The sequence below is a fragment of the Odontesthes bonariensis genome, chromosome 10 (genome assembly GCF_027942865.1).
Source record: "Odontesthes bonariensis isolate fOdoBon6 chromosome 10, fOdoBon6.hap1, whole genome shotgun sequence".
Lineage (NCBI taxonomy): Eukaryota > Metazoa > Chordata > Actinopteri > Atheriniformes > Atherinopsidae > Odontesthes > Odontesthes bonariensis.
In genome coordinates this window covers 18085371-18100207 of record NC_134515.1, presented here as the reverse complement: position 1 = coordinate 18100207, position 14837 = coordinate 18085371, and the positions used below count along the sequence as shown (strand labels likewise).

The 14837-nt window shown below is 42.6% G+C and overlaps 2 protein-coding genes across 2 annotated transcripts; both read right to left on the bottom strand.

Moving 5' to 3' along the window:
* Positions 1 to 1385: 1385 nt before the first annotated feature.
* On the bottom strand, positions 1386 to 6175 carry rbm15 (RNA binding motif protein 15). The gene has a single exon (XM_075476624.1). It carries the CDS (start codon positions 6019 to 6021, stop codon positions 3475 to 3477), a length of 2547 nt encoding a protein of 848 aa, XP_075332739.1. The 5' UTR covers positions 6022 to 6175; the 3' UTR covers positions 1386 to 3474.
* Positions 6176 to 9354: 3179 nt separating this feature from the next.
* alx3 (ALX homeobox 3) lies at positions 9355 to 14287 on the bottom strand. The gene is made up of 4 exons (XM_075475648.1): positions 13930 to 14287; positions 10375 to 10649; positions 10131 to 10256; positions 9355 to 10007 (listed from the first exon to the last, which is right to left on the bottom strand). Exons 1-4 carry the CDS (start codon positions 14285 to 14287, stop codon positions 9660 to 9662), a joined length of 1107 nt encoding a protein of 368 aa, XP_075331763.1. The 3' UTR covers positions 9355 to 9659.
* Between the last annotated feature and the right edge of the window lie 550 nt (positions 14288 to 14837).

The window sequence follows — 14837 nt, the reverse complement described above, 5'->3', positions numbered from 1 at the left end:
CTATTTGAAATGATCATTTTCAGCTGGAATTTAGGTGATCCAAGAATGTTTCTGATGTTCCTAATGTTCTCTGGGATTTTACACTTTTACCATCAGTGGAAATAACTTGCATAATAACTCTGGCTAAAAACAAGAGTGACCGTATTGCCTTTCTTATTGGAAAACATGTGGTGTTGACACTTGATACTCACCACTGCTGCCAAAGCCACCGATACAGTCATGGCAGGCAGCCCTTGTTCATCTTACTCACCATCGTGCTGTGTCTGTACAGCAGGCACACACAAAGATACCGGCTCTGTCCAGAGGATCAGGCAGAGGCCCGTGAGAGAGGAAAGCGGGAACTCCGTGGTCCTCAAAATGGCAATCCCTCTCGAGTGAAGTAAGGCGTCCTTCTCGGCACACGACACTGCATTTGTTTTTGCACTACTATGGCTAAGGTGGATGGAAAACTTTATTTCCTGTGTAAGGAGGTCTTAAACTTGTAACAGGGAACTGAGAAAATACACAGGTCTCCTCAAAAAGAAAAACTTCAGCGATGGGCGTGGTCCGCTGCGTGGATTCCTTCCAGCGATGGCCGAACAAGTGAACAATGTGGCCTGTTTGTATTTCATTTCCATTCTGCAGGACGTCAGATGGAGATGGGATACAGCTTCAGAACAGCAAGCACACTGCTTCACTCATCTCCTCAGAGAGGGTTCAATCGGAGGAGAGCACAAAACAGGGGCCAACAATATTCCTAGCTGAGGTTTGAGCCAATCCTCTTCCCTGAGACAAACATTAAGTCAAATCAAATCATTACTGGGCCAAGTTTAATAAAAGACAGATAAGCCCAGTGGTTCAGCAGCCTCTGCAGTGAGACAGCGTGAACTGTTGACACTATGGAAATTTCAGTGTTGTGTCACCTTCAATCTCCCCAGTGGAGTGTGTGACGGCCAGTGATGAGCTTCCCTCGCCTCCTATTCAGAACCAGGAACACGGCACAGGACACCTTTTTGAGTAAAGACCACAGTGGACAACAGGAAACTGGCATGTGATGCTGGTTGCTCGCCTCTCAAACCGTGTCGCTGTATGCAACCACCACCGCGTCGAGCCTCTGGCTGCAAACAAGGATGAGCGGAGGCTCCTCGATCCTGAGCAGGTGTTCACATGCCCACACGAACAGTCGAGGGAGGAAGTAAATAATGATGGGCAACTTAGGAGCTCAGAGAAGGCCTGTAAGCAAACAGTGATCCTCACAAACCCAGGTCTCTCCTCAATGGAGCTAAATGACTTGCAAACTGTCTCCCCTGTTGCGAGGAGAAACAAAATTTCAAGTGACAATTCCTTCGAAACACAATAAGGTACTGCAGCTTGTTTCTTCAATTGACTTCCATCGAAGAAACACGTTTCCCTTCAAATGAACAATTTATTGATATTCGGTCACATTTAGTGCCCAAATCGCACTTGCAGGTATGTCAACAGCTTCGCATGGGCACTATGGATTTTCCTGTCCCATGACATCAAAGCGTACATTGCTCAATTTTCCATTTAAAACAGAAGTCATCACAGGAGCAGTTGGGCTACACAACTTAAAAGCTGCCTCATCGGTGAGGACTCACAAACACTAGGGTGCCTTTTTCCTGCAGCTCTGCATTCGTCTCCTCAGGAGTCCAAAGTTTCAGTGGGTGCGATGTTCACATGTACAACAATTTGCCACATAAGAATGTTTTCAATACAAATCAAACCAAACTGAGCAAATCATAATTCATAGTTAGTTGCTAATGTATGACAAACAATCAGTGGCTAAACAATATAGGGTAAGTAGGCCTTTGATAGATGTTGGCATCAGTGAAATACTGTTAAATTTAGACCTCTAAAATGTCTCTCAATATTTACTGTTAAAGTACATCTAAAAGCATAAAACTGCACCGACCTTCTAACTGAACAAATAGCAGGTTTGATGCCTTGTACCAGCATTTTACTGATTTTGAATATCGTTGCAGGATCTACTGGTTTTAGGGGAAAAAAAAACTCCTTCAAATATTAACACAAAACCCTCTAAGCTCTCTGTCCATCACTAGTGTAATTTATCATATATCACAATGTACAACCAATTCTAATAAAGGGATGAGCTAAATAAAAAAAAATTAAAAAACATATGACAACGGTGTTAGTATTTGCTTTACAATACTTTGTGTATTAAGTTGTGGGCTGGCCCATTTCGTGGACGAAAAATGTCACATCTGTTAGTATTCAGCATTCCACACATAGTTGATAGAGAATTTAGTTCTTTTATCTGCGGACACACACTTGAGTTTACCATCTATACCATAATCTGGCAGTCCAATTAAGAGTAACACAATACAAAGACACTCAAATCCAACCCAGCTCGTCTCTCATTTTAAGTAACGGAAATGTTTGACCTGTTTCTAGACGTTTTAACTTGTGACCTTTACGTTGCTTTTCAGTTTTTTGCATTTTTGACACTGCGAACATGCAATTCATAGAGTTTAATCAAAACACACTGCACAGCTCTTTCAGTACACCACTTTTAGAGCTACTTTACCAAGGATATATATATGTGTATACACACACATATATGTACTTGTAAAAGGATATATATTTGAAATAGGATATTCCATGGGATTTGCTCGACTAGAGGAGCAGGCTCCCGCGAAATAAAAGAAAGCTGTGTAATGTACTTTGAACCACAAAATGTCACCAGGGTTTCTCTCTCCAAAGAGATCGTTCACTTTGCCTTCAATAAATACCGTGAGCTCAAAATGGTCATGCTCACCTTCAAAATGTGAAAACAGATGGCGTATTACAGCGCCATTAAGTCAAGGCTTTCAAGTCCCATTGTTTACTACCTAGAGCCGAAGCTGTCCCAATAACACCACCAGTAGGGGCTGAGGTAATACAAACCCAGAAATAAACATGACTTTTTAAGAATATTTTGTTTCAGTTAACACGGTGTCAAAGATATGGCTACCACACGAGTATATTCTAGGTTTTACTGTAATGGGAAGTGTTATTGTGTAAAAGCTTTGCAGGTGTAACATGCATTTGTTCCCTGCAGTACAGCTGGATGGGTGACATTTTAAACCTGCAAATTAATAAAAATATTTGCTGTAGAACTTATAGGCTCTTAAATGTAACTGGCTTGGAACTGCTTAAGCTCAGCTACTTAAACTAAAGTATCCTTTATAATGAACCATTTTACACAACTGTCTGAATTACAGCAGGTTTGTGACTGATCAAATTCACACACCCTTTGAAAAGTAATTTTTTCGAAATCACACAACCTTTTAGTTTTGTGAGAGGGCACCGTTTGTCCTTGCAGTGGATTACATGGCAACATACAAACACTCAGAACCATACTACTGTACCCCATGATGCAGAACACACAGCATGCAATAATTACTGACATACAGCAGATTTTTTTTCTTTCTTCTTTTTAAAGATTCCACTTGAACTTAGTGCATTGAGACTTTTTTAAGATGCACCACGAACCACAATCATGACCAGATAGTCCTCTTCGCTTTTTGCCAAATCTTTGGCAGAGGAATCCAGGAACTGCTGGGAGAAATCACAAGGGGGGAAAGCATGAAGAACCCCTGTGTTGTCTTTATCTCTGCTCCCTCCCACAGGCAGGCTGATGACTCCAGCTGCTTGTTTTTGGTTGAGGTAGGACACCAGGTTGCGAAGTGGCCGCTGGGTTGAGACTGCAGGGTCAGACGATGTATCCTCTGTGGTTCCGGGAACAGCTAACAGGATGGCGTAGCCACCAGGACCTGCCACCTTGATGCGCCGGGAAACTTCGTCAAGCTTGGGCTGGTCCAGACGGAGACGCTGCGTGATCTTCAGCTCGCTCACCTGCCGTCCTGTAGTGCTGTCAACAAGCAGGTCGCTGGCTACACAGTGGTCACCCTCCAGCAGGTGCATGTTAGCTGGGAAGTTGCTGTTCTTCAGGAGCAGCATACCACGCCAAGCCAAACTAAGTTTAGTGCCGTCTGGCTTGGGCAGCTGACCCCCCTTGGAACCCTCAGAACGTTCTCTCTTAGCGGGCCCTTTACCACCATCGCCTGCTTTGCGCTTGCGCTCTCCAACTGCAGACAGAACGCTGCTCAAAGGTCCCTTATCGGAGAGACTCTGGCTTTTGAGCCTCCGTTCAGCCCCTCCTCTTTCCAGGCTACTGTTACGTTCCCTCGCTGGGGAGGCTCTCTCCCCCCGCATCGGGCGCTCTGAGTCACTGAAGCGCCCTCCGTCTCTGCTGCTGCCTCCAGGACTGCCCTCTGGAGAAGCACGCCTCCGTCTTACTGTCCTGTCTGTGCTGTCAGGAGAGTGGTCTAGATGACGTCCATCTTCCATAACACGCCGCTTGCGTGCAGGTTCTCGTGCTTGTAGCTCTCGCTCCAAAGACCAAGGCTCCCGAGCCCGCCGTTCCCGCTCCAAATGTTCCAGAGGCTCAAAAGGTGACGCCCGTACCCGCTCACGAATAGCTGGGTTGGGCCACTCCGTTCCAGGAAAGAGCTCTCTGTCCCTAAAATGAAGTGGCGGTGGAGTCCGGTCTCTGATCCGAAGAGGTTCAGGTGTGGCACGATGAACAAATGACTCAGCCACCATGTCAAATGGTGGTATAGGAAGAGGCTGCAGGAACTGCTGCTGGTAACGGTGCTCAGTGTCTGCAAAGTCCACTCTAAGTCTTCTTTCTGGTCCTCCCAGCGGGAAGCCCCTCATATGTGTCCAAGCCGCTTGTGCTGCATCTAAACTTTCATACTGAATGTAGGCCCAAGTGTCCCCTTTTCTGTAATCAATGGTCCTTATCGTGCCAAAGCGATCAAACTCTCTGGCTAGAGCGGCTAAGGGAACCCAAGGCCCAAGTCCACCTACCCATAAGCGCGTAGTGGGCGTTGCTTTCCCATAACCTATCTTTATGGGGTTGCGACCGACTATTTTGCCAGACATACTAAGCTTAGCACGATGTGCCATGTCAAGGTTCTCAAATTTCAGAAATCCATATGTGCTGGTTTGTCCACGTGTAGGTCTCTTAATGTCCACCTCTGTAATGACCCCAAACCGATCAAAAGCTCTCCTCAGGTCTGCTTCTGTAACAGTAATGTCCAGGTTGCCTAAAAACAACGTCCTGTTTGCTCTTTGGTCATCTTCTGGAGATATAAAATCCTCTTCACGAAAAGCTGCTCGCTCTGCGATGAAAGCTGGCCGTGCCCTGGCTTCAAACAGGGCAAACTCTCTGTCCCGCTCCAGTTCTCTAGGCAGAGGGGGTGGCGGGGGAGGGGGGAGCCGTCCCAAAGCCAGCTGCTGCAGCCGATAGTCTCTATATCCAAGCCCAGTGGGCGACAGGGGTCTCTGCAAATGTCTATGACTTTGAGCTGCACCATACAAGTCCCTCTCCACAGGGGAGCGGCTTCTCCTCCTGTTAATGTAAACTGCCTCGATCTTCAGCGGCCGGTCGTACAGAACAAGCCGACCTCTGGCGTGTTTAGCAGCTCTGGCGTCCTCCGGCTTCCTGAAATTAACGAACGCGATTCGTTCGTCGTTGCTGCGGCTTATCTTAACGCTCACGTCGCCGAACTTCTTAAATTCATGGAAGAGTCCATCCTCTATGTCCTCATCGCTCAGCTGAGTGCCAAGGTCGCTTATTTTGAGTGTTTTGTACTCACTCTCGGTGCTGGGCGGCTGAACCCGCTGCTCCCCCCGTGAAGTGGTCCTCGGCGAGGCTAAATCCAGCGTCAGGCTAAGGCTGTGGTTTTTACCGACGGAGCTAGTGGCAGCAGACTGACAGCTGTGGTTATTTCCAGCCCGGCTGTGACCATCGAAGTCTCGGTCTCTTTTTTCACCGAGCAGACTCCGTCTAGTCGAGCCGCCGTCGCTTTTGGTTGAATTATTTCCATTATTACTCCCACTGGAAACGGAGAGAGCCCCCATTTTCTTGCTGGTCGGGTGGCATCCTCCCCTGTCTCGAATATCGTCCAAGGCCCGGGAGCGTTTTTTAATCGGCGACCGCTCTTTGCCTTTCATTTCAGCCCACGCGAAGTCGACCGATGCTGTACTTTACTGTTTCTTGTGCTATTTCTGCAAACTAATGCAGGAATTTACTGAAAATATAAAAGGATTTATTCACTGACCCTGCGGCAAAACAACAACAGTCGCCATTTTGGTAAGATTAGTCTGAAGGCCCGCCCCTTCAGTCTGATTGGCTGAAAAGGGGGTGGAAACGTTTGAAGCACTTGTCAATCATTCACTCAGCGTTGCAGTCTTTGTGATCTTTACATTAATTAAAGACCCTTCTTACTGAATATGCTGAATTTAGAAAATAAACAGATAAATAAATACAGGATTGAATAACTGAAGTACTTAAAAACAATCACAACCGATCCGTGAGTAAGCACATCTTTGACGTGACCGCAGAAAAAAGATTAATTTCTGATTATATAGTTTAAAGATCTCAAGCTAAAGATCCGAAGAGCTTATCTAACCACGGATAAGTGGAAGGAAACGGATGGATGGATGAATGAATGAATGAATGAATGAATGAAATATCGCAATGCCAATTCGTATTAACGTATGATGTGGGGTGCATCTTTTTTTGTGCATCCACTGTCTACTTAAGTAAATTTTTTCATGGCTTAAACTTTGCTCTAAATCTAGCCAGGAAGAAACGTTATTTTCAAGGAGCCAATAAACCTTCTTGCCTTCAATGAGACCTAATACCACAAGGTGGCAGCATTTTAGCACCATATGAAAGAGTACAGCACCCTGTTTTTCCTATTTCTTCCTTGAAAATGACATGGCATGTCTTGACAATGGCAGAACGGGTTTCCTCACTGGGTATATGGAAAAAGCAAGCTGCTATCATGCATGTTTGAGTCGTAGATTAATGAGACACTTAAAGTTGCTATATTTACTAGTAGTGTTTAAAGGGCACCTCTGAATTCTTTAGGTGAGACAGTTGTACATTTGGAGGTATAAGTTTTAATTAATTTACTAAACAGCCCACTCTTTAGTAAATTTATGAGTTATTTTTCTCCTAATTGCAAGCAGACTTTTTTTTCTAATTTTGACCAAAAGAATAAGAAGAAAAAGAAGGAAAAACCCCTAATTTGAGGTTGTTGTCTTGATCTGTCACTCTTTGCACTTTTGCACAGCTTGCTATGTAAATTAGTGAGACACCTAATGTGTTGGTTTGTACAAATGAATGTCTGCAGGCACGTAGCAGAAAAGCATAGCACATCGAGGATTGTGGCGCAGGGCTTTTCACCAGAAAGATATAAAGAACTGAACAAGTGTTGTGCATTCTGGCTCCGTCTATCCATTCTACTTTATCTAGTCACAATTTGGCACTAAGGGCTTCCACAAGATTTGATCCTGAGGAACACCTGAGACCTCAAACGCCGATGAATAAAATGTCTGAAACTAGCCAAAACATTTTACAACCAACTGTCCTGCACACCCGGTCCACTGTTTGCTCCTTTTCCAGAGCTGGTCACTCCGTGCTGGTGCATCGTTTAGCTTTCTGGGACAATACCTGCACACTGAGACCTAAATAAATCCTGTTGAGATCAAAGAACATAGCAGTGGCCTGCTGCCAACTATAGAACTTTTAATGAGCATTAAATCATATTTTCATTCATTAATGAGGCTGAATGGGTTAGTAACTTCCAGACTGTAATGACCCTGACAGAGTGATGCTCAGTAAATAACTGCCTACGGCATTGTGCAGTTTTAACTCAACATTTTTCTTCTATTTCTGACAAATCATGTACGCCCTTCTTTACCTGATTTATTGAGTCAGCGCAGATCAAAGCTTATGCTACAGCACTGTAACTTTAATGGGAGCTTAATAAAAAATGATGGCTTCCTTAAGTAATATGGGGTAATTATTTTTATCTTTAACCTTTTTTCTCTGCCAAATAAGCATCTGTGCAACTATGCTGTCTTGAGTTGACGCAGCTTCTTTGACAATGTTCAGAATTAAAAATGAATACTAAATAGATACTAAATTGTTGTTTCCTCTTTGCTGATGAGTAGAGGAGAGATATATCTGCTCCAATTGTAAAAAAAAAAAAAAAAAAAAAAAAAAAAAAAAGGAAGAAGAAATCTAAAACTAAACACCAAACCACCATCTGCTATTTTTTCAGCTTTTCTGAAGATGCCAATCTCTCGGTCCTTATCCCAACTGACAGCTCTTCTTATCTTCTCCACTTAATCTGGGATTTAATCAGTGGGGACTATGTAACTGCAGTGAGAGCTGCCGTCTCCCAGGGCCTGCCTGGAATTTGAAGCTGTGGGTGTGGAAAGTGTTTCTGATGGGTTTGTGCTTTCCTCTATTGGAACCACATGTTCCTCTCACAAAACTGAGCACAGAGCGAGGGAATGGCAGCTAATCTGCCCCGAGCGTGGCTGTCATAGTGAAGCAAGCAGAGAGAAAGGAGAGTTTTCTCTGTAAAGTCTTGGAGACTCCTGGGAGGGCTATGTCCACCAGTCAAACTCGTTTTTTTTCTCAGTTGAAACGGTGCTCTCAGATTCACACGGATTGACATGTTTGCCCATTTGACATGAATATTGTGGTATTTAGTCATTTAAACCAGATGGGATGGTACCATGCGATTCAATGTTTCCTTGACAATAAACTAAATTGTTTGGGGTAAAGCAGAACAAGGAGGTGCTGTGAGGCCAAACATGCCACGTGAATATATTTATGTAATATTTTTCTTCTACGTATGAATAATTTAGTTTAGAGAAAAGCAGGAAACAGATGACCTGGCTGCAGTGAATAATAAGACCCAGCCCAACGCTATCTGCACTAAATCTTACTTACTCTATCACACTGTAAATCACTACTCAGATGTACAGGAGAACAACAATGCCAGGTTTGAATGAGACGTGCCCGACTCAGTTTATGGCCAAACATACGTTATCACTAATAGTAATATGCTATCACTCTATTTGCTTTGCTTGAATGAACTGCTACACAATGTGCCACCTTAGGTGCACTTTAAGAAAAGTCATGTACACTGAAACATCTACTGTCTCTCTGGACACTTCTTGCACGGCAGAAATCTTTTTGTTTATGGCAACCACAGCCTGCAAAGCATTTCTGCCTTACAACCACATTCCCTGTTTTTTTTTTTTTTTAAATAAATAAATAAATGACAGATTTTCTTTTCTTTCTTTTTAGCTCAAAGAGTGCTGTCAAGGCTTAAAAAAAAAAAAATTGCTGAGATTGTTTGTGTTTCTTCTTTTTCTACATCCTTTTCCAAGAATAGTCTTTTACTAAATAAAATAGTAAATAATAATACATAAATGGAGGCCTTTATTACTGGTCACACTATAAAGCACAACAGACATAAACAGAGATTAATATGATAATTACACCTTTTTACATGCTTAAATAATTTTTCCTCTTTGGTCTCAGCATTGTATTAGAAAACCGAAATTGGAAACAAGAAAGTTAACTAAATGTGTAGTTGTGCGTAAGATGCTCAAGTTGCCCTCAGTTTTCCAACATTTTCTGAATTGTGAACAGTCTCCAAGTTGTCTACATAAATGAGTCATATACAGAGGTGGGGTGTGTACATCTCGGGCTGTGTATGGGGTCACAAATGTAATATGTTTTGGCTCAGTCAGTGCATAATGGGCAACTGGCACTTTGGTGGTCATGTGGGCCAGGAGAGGATGCTGCCCGGCTCTTTGGCTTTCATCCGCAGTGCCACTAAGCCTGTCGGTTTGTAGTCGGTATCCGGCCCTTCAATGGAAGGGGGCCCAAGGCCTCCTGGGAAGCTATGGAGTGAGTAGAGGCCATTGATGCCGGGATGGTGAGGAGGGTGGTGGTGGTGTGGGTGGCTGGGAGACGTGGGCATGCCCATGAAACCTTGCAGGTTGCTGTGAGGGTGAGAATATGGACTCATGCAGGATGAGGGGAGGGAGTCAGCTCCTAGAACACAGCCAGCACCTGAACTACCACCTCCAGCTGAAGCTGCACCAGGCCACAGGTTGCTTTGCATCTGGATGGGACAGATTTGAAATGTGATGGAATGAACATAAGAATGCATCATACGCTCAGTATTTTTCTGCAGGTAAAATGCCCTCAACACTGAGCGTGTCATGTTAGACCTGCAGCACCCTACCTGGTAAGCATCATGGCGAGGGAGAAGAGAAATATCATATGTAGCAGCAAAATGGTTGCGGACCTCCTGGATCTTCCCGTAGCGTTCCCGTTTCCTCCACTTGGCTCTGCGGTTCTGGAACCAAACCTTTAAAATAAAGAAGCAATGTGCAACAGGTAATTATGAATATAAAAATGATAAACTCTATTCTTACATTTCTAAAAATAAAAAGAGGGTCAAATGGGATGCAATTGCTTTAACGTGCCTGAACTCTAGCCTCAGTGAGCTCCGTCCTCAGTGCCAGCTGCTCCCGGGCGTACACGTCAGGGTAGTGCGTCTTCTGAAAAACTTTCTCTAGCTCCTCCAGCTGAAAGGTGCTGAAGGTGGTGCGATTGCGGCGCTTCTTGTTTTTCCCTGAAAGGTCAATGGAGTCAGCGATGGAGTCCCCCTGTAAGCCGCTGCCCGGCTCTTTCAGCTTGCCACAGCAGTCTGTACCCATGCCAGGATAGCCCATGGATTTCAAAGCTACTTTCTCTCTGACTGAGAAACACAGGAGAACACATAAAGAACAAAACAGATGTTGAGTATGTTTGAAAAAGAATAAATAAATAAATGATAAAAAAAAAAAAAAATGACATGCAAATTCTACCATTTCTATTATATATTTTCGAAACAGTCATTCACAAGGTTTTAAACTTCTGGAGAGTCCTCTTTCAAAATATATTTGTTTGCCTTGAACTCAATGTTGTCCTCGTTGCAGCTCATCCTTGGATGAACAGCAACAAAGGCAAGACAAACTACCCATATGATTAAGGTGTTTAAGGTGAAAAAAAAAAGTATACAAAGACATGTCTACACGCAACATAAATATTTTTTTAAACATAAAGTTAAAAACAACAGTTTTTGTAGAAAAAAGTTAAAATTGGGAATCCAAACTCTTTGCACCACTTCAATTTCCTCCCTAACACCAACACATTGCAATTCTACAAACTGTTACAAACAGGATATCGCCTTCAAAACCATGAATGTTTCCATGTTTTTCTTTCACTCTAAAATTCAAAACTGCCAAAATGACAAATCTGAGACTCCTGAGAAAAACAACGCAGACAAACAACACCAATTCTGATTTAATTAGATCAGTCCTGACAAGCCATATTTAGGCAGTGAACCCTCAGTGGGCTGGCTTGAATTAAACCTGCGGGGCAATACAAGATTTGATTGAGATAATACAGAAAATACATGTTTAGGGTCATCTAATCCTGATGTGAACGTTCTGAATTCCCGTGTCAAACTACAAGGAGAATGGGATAGTTAACAGAGAGACGAGAAACACACAATCCATGGCTGTTAGAGAACGTGGTTGTTTGAATTCACAACATATATTCTTGTTTTTACATTGTGCAGTGTGGGGAAATCAGAGAGCATTATTTTCCTTCCTGTTAAAAGACCATGGAGAGGGCAGTTCCCTCCTGCAGTGTTTGGATGCCGTTGTCCATGTTCATTACGTTTGGCCCTCCACTCCAAAGCTGCTCTCCATTTATCTGCAGGCATTCAATCACTGGGGGCAGATGAGACACTACTCTGCAATCCTCTTAATTCAATATTGGACTCAACGGAGAACACTTTTCATTGCAACATTAATTTCCTCATGTCCATTCGATCTACCTTACTCCACATGTTGCAAATAGGGTCACCGGGACATTTTAAAAAGCTTTTTGCTTGACAACCACTCACATCCGCTCTGCCTGCACTTCAGTGTAACTGGAGATCTATGAGAGATGCAGGAAAAGTCGAGGCAGGATGAAGTCGAAATGCAGGAGTATCACGAGGATCTGTCCTAATTCACTGTAACTGTTTTGGTGCACACTTCAGCACCATTGTCCCAGAACCCTTGATCTAACAATGAACATTTCTATTGATTTGGCAAACAAGCCGTTTAAATGTATTCATCAATTTATTTCTAATATTGATCAGTTATAAACTAATCTGCTGAAGTTGTCCTTGTAAAAAGGAATCTTAAAAATGTAACTAATAAAACACAATGGAATATCAGCCTCTACTCTAGAATTCAAAGTAAGTTAAGTTATTAAGTTAGTTTTCATAAATATGTTCTTATCGGAAAATGGGAATAAAGTAAGCGATTAATTGTGCCTGTGATTACGTTTTGTCTGGAATATATTGTTATAACAACAAAAGAGTAAAGAATCACAACTCTGATGTGAAATATTTACGTCTATTCTTAGATAAAATAATAAGGGGTGAAGCATAAGCAATACAATACATTGTTTGAATAATAAGAAAATCAAAAACTCATCGATGACTAGCATCAAAACAAGCAATGCTTTCAGAATACTTATCCCCCTTTAATTTCCTTAAAATCACTTTCAAAGATCTCATTCTGTAAAAAAAATAAATAATAGAATTCATAATTCAAGAAATTAATTAAAAAACAGAGAACCAATTAATAGATAAAAATCTATTTGAAACGGATTTTACCATCTTATTTTATTCTGATGGAGAAAAACCACGATACAAATCTAAAAAAAAAAAAAAGATTTCAAGCTGTGAAGTTGGTTGAATTAAATCTAAATTTGAACACGCTGCAGACAAAACAGGAAGATGTGTCCATCTTTGCAGACGTACGAGCCCAAACACACACATTATCAATTCCGCCCATGCAAAGCCCAACACACTTGGCTTCATCAATTTGAAAACAAATCAAACTTTCTTTTAACAGTTACTAGTGTTACATTGCGCGCATGTGCTGTGTTCAGAAAAAAAGGCCAAATAAAGGGAAAATCTTCCTCCTACATAAACAAAATTTAATTGAAAAGAACAAAAGTCCAATTTCAAAGCCTAAAGCTCTTACTATCATAAACAGTTGTGTGTGTGTGTGTGTGTGTGTGTGTGGAGGGGGGGGGGGGGGGGGGGGGTGTTTCTGTCCAGTCCATTAGCTGTTTTTGGCATTAACTTGAATGAAACCGTTGTATATTATTCTGGACACAGATATCACAAAAACCTTATCGGCGCTGATATCCTCTGTTGCTTTTCTGAATTATTTGCACCAATAAACACAAAAAGAGACCACATTATTTCTTCAGGCTTCAGTTCAACATACACAACTGTACGTTTTCTTCCCATGATGGACATTTTCCAGTATGTCAAACCAAGCACAGGCCTGTTAGCAAATCTTTCACTTCTGTCACTTCTGTTGTCTTACATTTTAAAAGAAGGCGAGGAGGAAGAGCCAAAACAATAAGAAAGTTTAAATGTGGAAATGCAGAAATATCATTGTGAATGTTGGCCTAAAGGGATGACATCTTATCTGAGGACACACCCTTGAAACATAATCATCTTTAACCTCAATCTCTGGGACTGAAAACCTTTTTTAATCCAATATTCTCAGAGAGTCAGATTTTTGTTTCACCGTGGCCAAAAAGACACATCTCCAAAGTCTGCAGGCATAAAGACAAGAGGAAAATGTTTTTTTTTTTGTTTTTTTACTAATCTAAACAAGTCTTTGCAAGTCTTTATCTTTTTGTAATTTTTTTTTTTCCACCCAGCAACTTATTTCATTATCTGAAGGAGTTTGGAGAATTAATCTTATTTCCAGCGAGGAAAAAAACCACGAGTTCGCTGTCAACCAGTTCAGCTTTGTTTTCAGATAAGACCCAACTTAAAACAAGAAAATATAATCATATAGTATTTGTGTGGATCTCAGTTTTTTGATGTTCTGTTACTCATCTGTCTGACATTTCTTTTTCTTTTCTTTTTTTTTTTCTATAGCCTATTAATTAATAAATTACCCCCCCAAACTTACCCTCCGTGCTGCTCTCATAAAACACCGGTTTTCCGCTTATCGTCGCCCCCTTTTGATCCTGGTTTAAACCGTCCAAGAACTTGTTGTGTTTGGGCGGTGATCCGGGCGGGTTCGCCGCGGCGGAGCCGTGCGTAAAGTCCGCTGCAGCATCGCCGAACCTGCCCATGGCCGCGGCGTAGAGATCCCCGCGCAGACTGAGACGGTGAGAAAGAGGAGGAGGAGGAAGGTGCGAGGGTTTCTGCAGCTCGTCGCATAGGAGAAACGAGCCGGAGCCGCCGCCGTGCTCCAGGCCCGGAGAGTTTGCCGGCGTCCTCCTGCTGTTCTGCGCAGAGAAAGGCAAACAGCTCTCCGTCTCCATCTCACGGCTCCAGCAGGCAGTTTAGACAACAGCGACTGGGCGCTGTCAGCGTGGGCGACTGAGTGAGAGACTTTTTTTTCTCCTCTGTCTTCTGTGTTCATGTCAAGTGGGTGGGATTTAACAGATCAGGAACAAAGACCCGTGAAACGGGAACTGGTGTGTGTGTGTGTGTGTGTGTGTGTGATTATGAGTGCGTGTGCGTCAGAGAGAGAGATTGCGTGTGTTTGTGGCGTCTGTGTGTGTCTCCAACAGTCTGATATAATCTGCCAAAAATTCAATCATGGGCGGTTTCTGTCCCTCCACTTAACCATTTAATTCCTATTTCATATATTATTACGGGCCTAATCACAAGATCAAGCAGGACATACAGACAGCGGCCTCACACACAGTAAAAGAAAAGTATGCATGTGAATAACACTAAGAACACTAGTTGATTTTTTTTTATCTACCTTTTCATGCAGCTGCATTTCTTTCTCATTGACGTAACTTTATATTTCATTTCATTTATATTTCAAGTCGGTCACAATCACGGTTTTCATAAATTTGATTT

Coding starts and splice junctions, on each gene's coding strand:
- alx3 (XM_075475648.1), bottom strand. CDS start 14,287: ATGGAGACGGAGAGCTGTTTGCCTTTCTCTGCGCAGAACAGCAGGAGG. Junction 10,650..13,929: donor TTATGAGAGCAGCACGGAGG/GTAAGTTTGGGG, acceptor TGTGTTTCTCAG/TCAGAGAGAAAGTAGCTTTG. Junction 10,257..10,374: donor TCACTGAGGCTAGAGTTCAG/GCACGTTAAAGC, acceptor TTTATTTTAAAG/GTTTGGTTCCAGAACCGCAG.
- rbm15 (XM_075476624.1), bottom strand. CDS start 6,021: ATGAAAGGCAAAGAGCGGTCGCCGATTAAAAAACGCTCCCGGGCCTTG.